At 43.7% G+C, this 13,267-nt stretch overlaps 1 protein-coding gene across 1 annotated transcript; it reads left to right on the top strand.

The window, feature by feature from the left end:
- Window positions 1-2,323: 2,323 nt before the first annotated feature.
- Window positions 2,324-13,183, top strand: synj2bp (synaptojanin-2-binding protein). Its single transcript, XM_035762498.2, has 4 exons — window positions 2,324-2,540; window positions 6,593-6,729; window positions 7,072-7,167; window positions 7,481-13,183. Exons 1-4 carry the CDS (start codon window positions 2,474-2,476, stop codon window positions 7,631-7,633), a joined length of 453 nt encoding a protein of 150 aa, XP_035618391.1. The 5' UTR covers window positions 2,324-2,473; the 3' UTR covers window positions 7,634-13,183.
- The last annotated feature ends 84 nt before the right edge of the window (window positions 13,184-13,267 follow it).

Raw genomic sequence — 13,267 nt, 5'->3', positions numbered from 1 at the left:
ACCCGAACCAAACTGTTGCTAGCTCATTATCCATCCACCGTTGTTCCTGGAACTGGGCTGAAAAGGACAATGTGAAAATAGAATATCTAGGGCCAGCTCAGTTTGGCTCAGTAGTGTGAAAAGCCCAATACAGTATGTTCTTTAGGCTATGGGAAAATGCCCTTTTTCTTATAATTCTGGGCACAATCAAATGACTGTCGTATATATTGTGGTAGATAATGTATACAAATGAGGGAAAGGAATTAGACTATGTAATGGTAGCAGAGGAGGAGAGATCTGCTTTGAATGTCTCTTACCGTTCTTGGGAAAGTAACCTCGTTTTTTCTTTTTTACCTTTATTTAACTAGGCAAGTCATTTAAGAACAAATTCTTATTTTCAATGAACAGTGGGTTAACTGGTCTAGGAACAGTGGGTTAACTGCCTGTTCAGGGGCAGATCGACAGATTTGTACCTTGTCAGCTCGGGGGGTTTGAACTTGCAACCTTCCGGTTACTAGTCCAACGCTCTAACCACTGGGCTACCCTGCCTCCTCTACACTCTAACCACTGGGCTACCCTGCCACCCCGCTCTGCATGAAATGTCTAGGCCAATGGGGGCGTGTCCTTAGCATTTCACAATGTTTTCATGACAGCAGAACAGTAGGCGTCGGCTGTATTTGATATTTTATGTTTTATTTAAACTTGGCAAGTCAGTTAAGAACAAATTCTTATTTACAACGACGGCCTACCCCCGGCCAAACTCTAACGACGCTGGGCCAATTGTGCGCCGCCCTATGGGACTCCCAATCACGGCCGATTGTGATACAGCCTTGCAATCGAACCAGGGTCTGTAATGATGCCTCTAGCACTGAGATGCAGTAGACCGTTGTGCCACTCGGGAGCCCCCAAAATATGTTAGTATATTTTACTGTCTATAATCACTGTTTTGGTTCACCTTTCAGAGTTTTGATGTGTGTGTGTGTGTGTGTGTGTGTGTGTGTGTGTGTGTGTGTGTGTGTGTGTGTGTGTGTGTGTGTGCGGGTGCGTGCGTGCGTGCGTGTGTGTCGGACTGAAAATCAGTGTGGCTTTTGCTTTGAACCACTTTATTTTATTGCTGTGAGGCTGTGAGGCCGTGAGGCCGTGAGTCTATGAGGCTGTGAGGCTGTGAGGCTATGAGGCTGTGAGGCTGTGAGGCTAGATGGACTTGGACAGACTAGCATAATAGACGGAGCCTTTGGGTGGCTGCTCTCGGTCTTCTTTTAGCTCGATCTAGCTCGTAAATCGTAGCAAATGTGTATCTTTTAATTTGTCAGTATTAATCCTTGACTGTCTGTCATCTCCCGATTCGACATGAGGATCACATCAGGTTATCACTGATTTTATTTTGCAAAAAATTATTGCAAGAAGACAGATCTACAGTAAAAATGTGATTGAACTGTAGTAAATCAATGTATGACTTTGTAGATTCGTTGCCAAAGACAATGTATTGTTTTAATAAAAAGGGTTGTCTAAGACAAAGGTATTGTTTTAATAATAAGGGTTGTCTAAGACAAAGGTATTGTTTTAATAATAAGGGTTGTCTAAGACAATGTATTGTTTTAATAATAAGGGTTGTCAAAGACAAAGGTATTGTTTTAATAATAAGGGTTGTCTAAGACAAAGGTATTGTTTTAATAATAAGGGTTGTCTAAGACAATGTATTGTTTTAATAATAAGGGTTGTCAAAGACAAAGGTATTGTTTTAATAATAAGGGTTGTCTAAGACAAAGGTATTGTTTTAATAATAAGGCTTGTCTAAGACAAAGGTATTGTTTTAATAATATGGGTTGTCTAAGACAAAGGTATTGTTTTAATAATAAGGCTAGTCTAAGACAAAGGTATTGTTTTAATAATAAGGGTTGTCTAAGACAAAGGTGTTGTTTTAATAATAAGGGTTGTCTAAGATTACAGAGTGCTGATACATTAAGACTGGTTATCAATGGGGTTTCTACAGCTACAACAGTCACACATTGCTCTGCCTGAAGCACACCTTCATGTGCAACTGTCTGATCAGGTGTAGGGTTTAGTTGCCCCACCGAGACGCTGATCTTGGGTCAGTTTTGCATCCCCCGCAAGGGTTAAGGGAGGGGAATCTGATCCTAGACCTGTACCTAGGAGAAACTACCCCAGAGCGATTATCATTAGGTACTTACAATTCTGTACAAATACCCCCTGTGGATAGGCCATGCACCCCCAGGGGTACTACTACCCAGCTAGTACCCCCAGATTGAGAAACATTTGTTTCTCTTGATCGACAGTAACAGTTACGGGTGGTTCAATCAAAGGTCACGAGTAGAGCGGTGGATTGAAGAGCATTCTGGGAAGTGGAGTTCTAGTCCATCAGAGAGCAGGAAACTGCAGGCAATCGATACGGTACTCCTGTATGAGTTCACCTTCACATTTATAACTACCCTCAAAAACAGCTATTTAGCTTGTCCTCTGGATTCCTAACATCATGAACGGGTCAGCAATGTATACTGCGCCTATCGTGCTGGATATAAAGTTGAAAAGAGGACCACAAGGTAAGAAAATAGCTTTCAGTCGCAACTCTGAAATATCTACTGTTAGTTGGCAAGCTTGCAAACGGATGGCCTGGATAGCTAACTGTTCAGAGCTAGCTGGCTGTCTTTATTTAATTTATGCCAATTTGGTAGCTAATCTGGATATTGCAAATAGGCTTAAATTTGAACGCCACGAGATCGGGGTTTTGCTACTGAGCCAAATGAGGACCTAGCTAGCAGCTAGCAATGCTAACTACACTGAACTAAAATATAAACGCAACAAACAATTTAAATGATTTCACTGATTTACAGTTCATATAAGGAAACCAGTCAATTTAAATGAATTCAATAGACCCTGATCTATGGATTTCACATGACTGGGAATACAGATGTACAGTACCAGTCAAGTTTGGACACTTCATTCCAGGGTTTCCTAATTTTTACTATTTTCTACATTGTAGAATAATAATGAAGACATCAACACTATGAAATAACACACATGGAATCATGTAGTAACCAAAAAAAGTGTTAAACAAATCAAAATATATTTTATATTTGAGATTCTTCAAGGTAGTCAGTCACCCTTTGCCTTGATGACAGCTTTGCACACTCTTGGCATTCTCTCAACCAACTTCATGAGGTAGTCACCTGGAATGCATTTCAATTAACAGGTGTGCCTTGTTAATTTGTGGAATTTCTTTCCTTAATGATTTTGAGCCAATCAGTTGTGTTGTGACAAGGTAGGGGTGGTATACAGAAGATCGCCCTATTTGGTAAAATAGGAAAGGAAGACCCAAAGTTAACTTTGCTGCATAGGATAAGCTCATTAGGTACCAGCTTCAGAAATTGCAGGCCAAATAAATTCTTCACAGAGTTCAAGTAACAGACACATCTCAACATCAACTGTTCAAAGGAGACTGTATGAATCAGGCCTTCATGGTTGAATTGCTGCAAAGAAACCACTACTAAAGGGCACCAATAAAAAGGAGACTTGCTTGGGCCAAGAAACGCGAGCCATGGACATAACACCGGAGGAAATCTGTCCTTTGGTCTGATGAGTACAGATTTTAGATTTTTGGTTCCAACAGCCATGTCTTTCTGAGATGCAGAGGTGGTGAACGGATGATCTCTGCATGTGTGGTTCCCACCGTGAAGCACGGAGGAGGAGGAGTGTTGGTGTGGGGTGCTTTGCTGGTGACACTGTCTATGATTTATTTAGAATTCAAGGCGCACTTAACCAGCATGGCTACAACACCATTCTGCAGCGATATCCCATCCCACTATCATTTGTTTGTCAACTGGACAATGACCCAACACACCTCCAGGCTGTCACCACCTTCCGGAGACACCTGAAACCCCACCTCTTTAAGGAATACCTAGGATAGCATAAAGTAATCCTTCTCACCCCCCTTAAAAGATTTAGATGCACTATTGTAAAGTGGCTGTTCCACTGGATGTCATAAGGTGAATGCACCAATTTGTAAGTCGCTCGTCGAGCGTCTGCTAAATGACTTAAATGTAAATGTAAGGGCTATTTTACCAAGAAGGAGAGTGATGGAGTGCTGCATCAGATGACCTGGTCTCAACATTCACCTGACCTCAACCCAATTGAGAGGGTTTGGGATGAGTTGGACCACAGAGTGAAGGAACAGCAGCCAACAAGTGCTCAGCATATTGTTTTTCCAAGACTGTTGGGAAAGCATTCCAGGTGAAGTTGGTTGAGAGAATGCCAAGAGTGTGCAAAGCTGTCAAGGCAAAGGGTGGCTACTTTTTAAAGAATCTAAAATATATTTTGATTTAACACTTTTGGGGGGAGGGGTTACTACATGATTCCATATGTGTTATTTCATAGTTTTGATGTCTTCACTATTATTCTACAATGTAGAAAATTGCAGAAATAAATAAAAAACCCTTGAATGAGTAGGTGTCCAAACTTTTGACTGGTACTGTACATATTTACCTCAATTAAGTCGTACCCCTTCACATCGACTTGGTACCCCGTGTATATAGGCAAGTTATCCTTTCTCATTGTGTATTTGTTAAGTGTTTTTACTTTGCTATTATTCGTTTATTTTCTTTCTCTCTGCGTTGTTGGGAAGGGCCGGTTAGTATACACTTGTTTACGAAGCATGTGACGAATACAAATGAGGTTTTTTCTAACCTCCAGTGAGAATACCTTTTTATGTAGCTAACTCGCCTCAATCAAATCAAATTGTATATCGTCGCATAGACATGGTTAGCGTATGTTGATGTGAGTGTAGCGAAATGTTTGTGCTTCTAGTTCCGACCATGCAGTAACATCTAACAAGTAATCTAACAATTTCACAACAACTACCGAATACACACAAGTGTAAATTAATGAATGAATAAGAATATGTACATATAAATATATGGATGAGCGATGGCCGAACGGCATAGACAGGATGCAGTAGATGCTATAGAGTACAGTATATGCATATGAGATGAGTAATGTAGGGTATGTAAACATTATATAAAGTGGCATTGTTTAGAGGCTAGTGATACATTTATTACATCCAATTTTTTATTATTAAAGTGGCCAGAGATTTGAGTCAGTATGTTGGCAGCAGCCATTCAATGTTAGTGGTGGCTGTTTAACAGTCTGATGGCCTTGAGATAGAAGCTGTTTTTCAGTCTCTCTGTCCCAGCTTTGATGCACCTGTACTGACCTCGCCTTCTGGATGATAGCCGGGTGAACAGGCAGTGGTTCGGGTGGTTGTTGTCCTTGATGATCTATTTGGCCTTCCTGTGACATCGGGTGGTGTAGGTGTCCTGGAGGGCAGGTATTTTGCCCCCGGTGATGCGTTGTGCAGACCTCACTACCTTCTGGAGAGCCTTACGGTTGTGGGCGGAGCAGTTGCCGTACCAGGCGGTGATACAGCCCGACAGGATGCTCTCGATTGTGCATCTGTAGAAGTTTGAGTGTTTTTGGTGACAAGCCAAATTTATTCAGCCTCCTGAGGTTGAAGAGGCGCTGATGCGCCTTCGTCACCACGCTGTCTGTGTGGGTGGACCATTTCAGTTTGTCCGTGAAGTGTATGTCGAGGAACTTAACTTGCTACCCTCTCCGCTACTGTTCCATCGATGTGGATAGGGGGGTGTTCCCTCTGCTGTTTCCTGAAGTCCACAATCATCTCCTTAGTTTTTGTTGACGTTGAGTGTGAGTTTATTTTCCTGACACCACACTCCGAGGGCCCTCACCTCCTCCCTGTAGGCCGTCTCGTCGTTGTTGGTAATCAAGCCTACCACTGTAGTGTCTACTGCAAACTTGATGACTGAGTTGGAGGCGCGTCTGCAAGGCCACACAGTCGTGGGTGAACAGGGAGTACAGGAGAGGGCTGAGAACGCACCCTTGTGGTATCCCAGTGTTGACGATCTGCGGGGTGGAGATGTTGTTTCCTGCCCTCACCACCTGGTGGTGGCCTGTCAAAGTCCAGGACCCGGTTGCACAGGGCGGGGTCGAGACCCAGGGTCTCAAGCTTGATGACGAGTTTGGAGGGTACTATGGTGTTAAATGCTGAACTGTAGTCGATGAACAGCATTCTTACATAGGTATTCCTCTTGTCCAGATGGGTTAGGGCAGTGTGATTGCAATTGAGTCGTCTGTGGACCTATTGGGGCGGTAAGCAAATTGGAGTGGGGTGTTGGGTAGGGTGACAATGCCCCAGGGTAGTGATTGGGGACACTGCCCTGTGTAGTGTGCTGTCTTTCGGACGGGATGTTAAACGGGTGTCCTGACTCTTGAGGTCATTAAAGATCCCATGACACTGATCGTAAGAGTAAAGGGGTGTTAACCCCGGTGTCCTGGCTAAATTCCCAATCTGGCCCTCAAACCATCATGGTCACCTAATAATCCCCAGTTTACAATTGGCTCATTCATCCCCCTCCTCTCCCCTGTAACTATTCCCCAGGTCGTTGCTGCAAATGAGAACGATCAGGCGATCAGTCAGCAAATGTCCATGTAATGAGAACTCCGTACTAAGTATCTCACCTGAGAACTTTCACTTTCATTTCCTGTTCTCTCTCTCTCTCTTTCTTTCCCCCCCTCCCTCCAGGTCTGGGGTTTAACATCGTGGGGGGTCTGGACCAGCAGTATGTCCTGAATGACAGTGGGATTTACGTGGCCAAAATCAAACAGAATGGCGCTGCAGCGCTGGATGGAAGATTACAAGAAGGAGACAAGATATTGGCGGTAAACATTGACTTTCACTTTTATTTTTTTGAGGTTTGGAGAAGAGAACCTCGTCCCCAGTGGCTCAATTGCTAGAGAGCCGACTGGTGGACTAGATTAGAGATCAGAGGGTAAGAAGGGGGAATGTCATGTGATGTTTGAATCAATCAATCAATCAATCGTCTATCTGGGAAATTTGTATTAGGCTTGAGATTCCAGCCATCTACTGTAGAATTGTGGCTTTAATTTCATGAGGCTCTTCACTGCATGGGAGATCCTAAACGATCATGGTACTGACAGTTACAGTCCTCGATAATGTATCAAGCTCCTATGATGTTATTTTCCCCTCTTGTCTTTCTGTAGATTAATGGTCACAAGCTGGAGCACCTGTCACACAGAGCTGCGGTGGATCTCTTCACGTCAGCGGGAGAGGACGTGCAGCTTCGCGTGCAGCAGAGGGTGTGTGTGTGTGTGTGTGTGTGTGTGTGTGTGTGTGTGGGACAACCACAGGCTCTTTTTCTTCACTCGTCTGAGACTTCTCAATCAACTGTCTTGGACGGGTCATATTCATTAGGGCACATTGTAGCAAAGTGTTTCGCAACTGATAACAAAACAACAACAACAAAAAAATAAGCATTTCTTATTGGACACATTGAGATATACTGAGGGATATATATATATATATAGTCTAGTGCTGTTTGGGGCCCACTGAACACAACTCAGATATGATATAAGATGTGTTATTTTGTTGCACTCTTCTCTGTCCCAACAGCCCACCATGGTCATGAATGTTCCCCCCAGTTCCAGGCCTGACGGCGACTCTTCTGTCTCCTCCTTGGTTATACTTGTGGCCGTCCTGGGAGCTGCTGCAGCCGTTACCGTCCTCTACATGCGCTTCCAGCCACAACTGAGGAGGCATTTTTAACACGCTAATTTTCTCCTCAAAAGCATTTTTTTTTTTTTTTTTTTTTTTTTTTTAAGCGCAAAAGCTGGGACTGAACTTTGCTGAAGGGCAAAAAAAAAGAGAGGAAGAAACAAACTATAAAAAACAAGTAAGCCATCTTTCCAATTTATAGTTGTTCATTTGGTTAGAATCATAATTATGCACCCCCCCCCCCACCCCCCTCTGTGTATTTTGTGATTTATCATAGTTGCTTAACTCAAATGATACAAGTATTTTGGTCTCTTTGCCACAGGGATAACAACCATGACATGACGAGCTATCGTTGTCGTCGTATAACTAAGAAAGATTTAGGATTCACAATAAACATGGCATTCCTACTGCTGAGCGGAGCTGTGCTCCTCAGACAGAAGGACTTGGGTGGTTAAAAAGCGTGTTTATTCCAAATATATATATATTTGTTTTATATCCGTCAGGAGGAGAGAGATTTATTTGTAGAGTTTCTAGGCAGAGTTTGAGCCCCTGACTCATTCTGACGGCTCATTAGTTTCGTGTTCTCGTGTTCTCGTGTTCTCGTGTTCTCGTGTTCTCGTGTTCTCGTGTTCTCGTGTTCCCGTGTTCTCGTGTTCTCGCAGGGAAGGTTTTTTTTGTTTGAAAAGGGCCATGTTGTTGTCTGTCACTCAGAGGACCTTTTGTAACTGAATGGCTGATCTGTTTTGGGGGGAGCCTGAGACCCTATGAGAACTCACTCGCTGTATATTTTGATTTAGCTCGTCTGTTTTATACAGATGCATATTAGCTATGTGTTTTTGTTGTGCTCTTTGTTTTGGTTTATGTTCTGACCCCCCTGTCGTAAAAACCGTCTCTATAGTGGAGCGAACATACCTCCAGGTGCAGTAGCTGTATGTGTGTGAAGGTAACGTGTTGGGAGGTGGTTCAAACTGGTCACAATGACGAGGTGGATGTTCAATCAGTGATGTGCTGTGAACATAGTAGCCTGGTCCCAGATCTGTTGTCTCCTTCTGTAGCCTGGTCCCAGATCTGTTGTCTCCTTCTGTAGCCTGGTCCCAGATCTGTTGTCTCCTTCTGTAGCCTGGTCCCAGATCTGTTGTCTCCTTCTGTAGCCTGGTCCCAGATCTGTTGTCTCCTTCTGTAGCCTGGTCCCAGATCTGTTGTCTCCTTCTGTAGCCTGGTCCCAGATCTGTTGTCTCCTTCTGTAGCCTGGTCCCAGATCTGTTGTCTCCTTCTATAGCCTGGTCCCAGATCTGTTGTCTCCTTCTATAGCCTGGTCCCAGATCTGTTGTCTCCTTCTGTAGCCTGGTCCCAGATCTGTTGTCTCCTTCTGTAGCCTGGTCCCAGATCTGTTGTCTCCTTCTGTAGCCTGGTCCCAGATCTGTTGTCTCCTTCTGTAGCCTGGTCCCAGATCTGTTGTCTCCTTCTGTAGCCTGGTCCCAGATCTGTTGTCTCCTTCTGTAGCCTGGTCCCAGATCTGTTGTCTCCTTCTATAGCCTGGTCCCAGATCTGTTGTCTCCTTCTATAGCCTGGTCCCAGATCTGTTGGCTCCTCCTATAGCCTGGTCCCAGATCTGTTGTCTCCTTCTGTAGCCTGGTCCCAGATCTGTTGGCTCCTCCTGTAGCCTGGTCCCAGACCGGGTGGCTCCTCCTGTAGCCTGGTCCCAGACCGGGTGGCTCTTCCTGTAGCCTGGTCCCAGACCGGGTGGCTCCTCCTGTAGCCTGGTCCCAGACCGGGTGGCTCCTCCTGTAGCCTGGTCCCAGACCGGGTGGCTCCTCCTGTAGCCTGGTCCCAGATCTGTTGGCTCCTCCTGTAGCCTGGTCCCAGACCGGGTGGCTCCTCCTGTAGCCTGGTCCCAGACCGGGTGGCTCCTCCTGTAGCCTGGTCCCAGACCGGGTGGCTCCTCCTGTAGCCTGGTCCCAGACCGGGTGGCTCCTCCTGTAGCCTGGTCCCAGACCGGGTGGCTCCTCCTGTAGCCTGGTCCCAGACCGGGTGGCTCCTTCTATAGCCTGGTCCCAGATCTGGTGGCTCCTTCTATAGCCTGGTCCCAGATCTGGTGGCTCCTTCTAATAGCCTGGTCCCAGATCTGGTGGCTCCTTCTAATAGCCTGGTCCCAGATCTGGTGTCTCCTTCTATAGCCTGGTCCCAGATCTGTTGGCTCCTTCTATAGCCTGGTCCCAGATCTGGTGGCTCCTTCTATAGCCTGGTCCCAGATCTGGTGTCTCCTTCTATAGCCTGGTCCCAGATCTGGTGTCTCCTTCTATAACCTGGTCCCAGATCTGTTGACAGTTTGGCGTGACAAGGTGTCAGCATGATAGTGCCCGTCGATTTGTACTGAGGTTGATGTAAACCAGGCATCTCTTTAGAGTGTATGTCACCTCCCACGTGTTATGTGTCTGAAAGAGAGATGGGTAATTTGAAATGCTTCCGGGTTCACATTGAGGCTTGGGTTTATTGTTAAGGCATTTTCTGTTAATCTAATCCAGATGTGTGCGTCACGTGAAACAGTAACGGCCGTAGGCTGCATGTTTTACGGAAAGGGAAATATGTCGCTTAATCTACTGCTTTCGTTTGTTTGCAAAGGAAAACTAAATATTGTGACTTGGAAAGGAATGACGAAAAGTCAAAACAACTCCATGGGAAGCCATTCTGTTGATCCTCTGATAACGGCCTGATGCTGCCACCTAGTGAACGTTTAGCATTCCTGCAGCTCATCCAATCACTGTAATAGACGCTGGACTAACTAGGTGTCATTGGGTGTGCAGCAGGCCCTGTGTTGTCCTAAATGGCCCCATATTCCCTATCTGGTGCATTACTTTTGACCAGGTCCCCAATAGGTAGTGCTGATGGAGCGCGGGGGAGCGCGATCTTTTCAATTTGAGAATACACATAGCTGGTAAAAAAATATTTCTGTAAAGTTACATCTGATAAATATTTTACATTTAATTGCCGCAGAAATTCCATGAAAAACCAAATAAATATGTATATCAGCCTAAAGGTAACAAACTCGCTTTAGTGCGGTGCCGAACTGCGGCAACAAGCGTCAAAAATAGGGCGGGTATTGAGAACGGGCTAGGTGGCGCGTTCTCTCCTGGTCCAACACGCTCTGCGCTCACTGCGCGCGGGCCAAATCCTACATAACAAGAACAGACAGAAAACTAGAGGGGGGTTACTAAAACGGCTGTCCTCAAAACCCTTGTATTGGACTCACCTTGTCTGAGTGTAGCCTATGCCTTGAAATATCTCATAGGCCTAATGATTTAACTAGTATTTTACGTAAAATGACCAAATATAATAGCGTAGGACTAAATTCCCTTAACACCAAAAAACACATAAGCTTTTAAGATGCACATTGAAGCTGAGCAGTCGCATTTCTTTCCCTCGTGCGGCGTGTTGCCTCGGCAAGATATAGCCTATGCTTTCTATGATCGAAAACAAAACACACGAAAGACTAATAGTTTTATCTAAATGCCTGTGGTATTGGGGTTTTACCTGTATGTAGGTGTGTGACCCTGCTGACTTACAGGAAGTGAATGGGTTCAATAAGTACATGCCAAGGAAGAACCAGATCAGGACAGTAGTCTGGTTGGCTTGCGTCACTTGGACAGCGATAATATAGCTGTAATGCCAATGCTGTGTTTTTTTTTTTTTGTTTTTTTTTTTTGATGACGTTAGGGCACCTATTAAATTCATGTTGAATTTGCGTGCACCAGCATGAGTCATTGTAATGTACATTTTAGACTGTTCGTGTATCACCTTGGACTGGAGTCAGGACACCCAACTGGGCCTCAGCCAGACACTGGCTGTCCCATCACTTGAGTACAGCATATCACCTCTCCAAACTGATTGTTTCAAATGGCATTAATGATTATTGGTATAACAAATTCATTGCTGTGGAGTTTTGACCTAGTTAGATTGCCAGATCTCTACACCCTGTCCATGAAACAAGAATCAAGCTAGTATGAAAATAGATGACATGTAAAATAAAATAAAAGCTGACCTCTCTCTGTTTATTCTGCTTCTGTGTCCACCAGTTCTGGTGTAGTATAGTTCCACTTTTGATTGACTTAAAACCTTTGCCACAAATTGTATTGAATTGGGTCAGTGAACTTTGTGGAGCAGAATACATTGTATTGAATTGGGTCAGTGAACTTTGTGGAGCAGAATACATTGTATTGAATTGGGTCAGTGAACTTTGTGGAGCAGAATACATTGTATTGAATTGGGTCAGTGAACTTTGTGGAGCAGAATACATTGAATTGAATTGGGTCAGTGAACTTTGTGGAGCAGAATACATTGAATTGAATTGGGTCAGTGAACTTTGTGGAGCAGAATACATTGAATTGAATTGGGTCAGTGAACTTTGTGGAGCAGAATACATTGAATTGAATTGGGTCAGTGAACTTTGTGGAGCAGAATACATTGTATTGAATTGGGTCAGTGAACTTTGTGGAGCAGAATACATTGAATTGAATTGGGTCAGTGAACTTTGTGGAGCAGAATACATTGTATTGAATTGGGTCAGTGAACTTTGTGGAGCAGAATACATTGAATTGAATTGGGTCAGTGAACTTTGTGGAGCAGAATACATTGTATTGAATTGGGTCAGTGAACTTTGTGGAGCAGAATACATTGTATTGAATTGGGTCAGTGAACTTTGTGGAGCAGAATACATTGTATTGAATTGGGTCAGTGAACTTTGTGGAGCAGAATACATTGTATTGCCCTATTCTCACTTGACTTGACACTAAAAACGTTAGCAAACTAGAATGAACATTTGGACTTGTCATGTGGCGTAAATGATTTTTATGGGAATACAAGATGAAAGATCAAATAAAAATGTAACAAGTTATGTTTGTACTAGATATTTTCTAGACAAGGAGCGGCTGAATTGGTAGCTAAATTGAATTAACCTGAGTGACAGTGTCTGTCCTGTGCTATCTTGTCGTTCCATTGGCTTGACAACAAGCAATAGGATGCCATCAAGTAAGAAGTATTGTATTTACTGTGGGCACTGACAGAACACTTGTAGTGGACAAGAATCTAAAGGGAGTTAATGGTATTATATGGAGTCATAGGGGTGACGCTAACAATTACTAATCTAGTCTGCTTTGTGTCCCAAATGGCACCCTAAGTGCCTACATAAGCCTCTGATCAAAAGTAGTGCAGTATATAGGGAATAGGATGCCATTTGGGACTAAGTCGTGCACTATATAGGGAATAGGGTGCCATTTGGGACTAAGTCGTGCACTATATAGGGAATAGGGTGCCATTTGGGACAATACTATGTATTTGTTTTCATTTAAAGCACATTAGGTGTCTGAAATAACTCACATTATCTTCCCTTTTTATTATCACTTTTCTGTAAGAGACCTACTGAATGCCGCACATTCAAGTTCACAATTCATGAATGTTTTTTGCCCTATATTGTTGTTAGCCAGTACTATATTTTTTGGATTATCAATGTTATGCATTGTATAATTTTTGTGCCTTTAAAATAAAGCAGTATTTTGTTTTCAAATTGAATAAAACAATCAAATAAATAATCATTTATGGTCATAATGTTTCCCGGTATTCTTCTTGTAAGTATGTGTATATCCTCGTCTCCTACTGTGTGTATCCTCGTCTCCTACTGTGTGTATCCTC

The sequence above is a fragment of the Oncorhynchus keta genome, chromosome 29 (assembly GCF_023373465.1).
Source record: "Oncorhynchus keta strain PuntledgeMale-10-30-2019 chromosome 29, Oket_V2, whole genome shotgun sequence".
NCBI classification, from domain to species: Eukaryota; Metazoa; Chordata; class Actinopteri; order Salmoniformes; family Salmonidae; genus Oncorhynchus; species Oncorhynchus keta.
This window is presented reverse-complemented; position numbering and strand designations above follow the sequence as displayed.

Coding starts and splice junctions, on each gene's coding strand:
- synj2bp (XM_035762498.2), top strand. CDS start 2,474: ATGAACGGGTCAGCAATGTATACTGCGCCTATCGTGCTGGATATAAAG. Junction 6,730..7,071: donor AAGGAGACAAGATATTGGCG/GTAAACATTGAC, acceptor GTCTTTCTGTAG/ATTAATGGTCACAAGCTGGA. Junction 7,168..7,480: donor AGCTTCGCGTGCAGCAGAGG/GTGTGTGTGTGT, acceptor CTGTCCCAACAG/CCCACCATGGTCATGAATGT.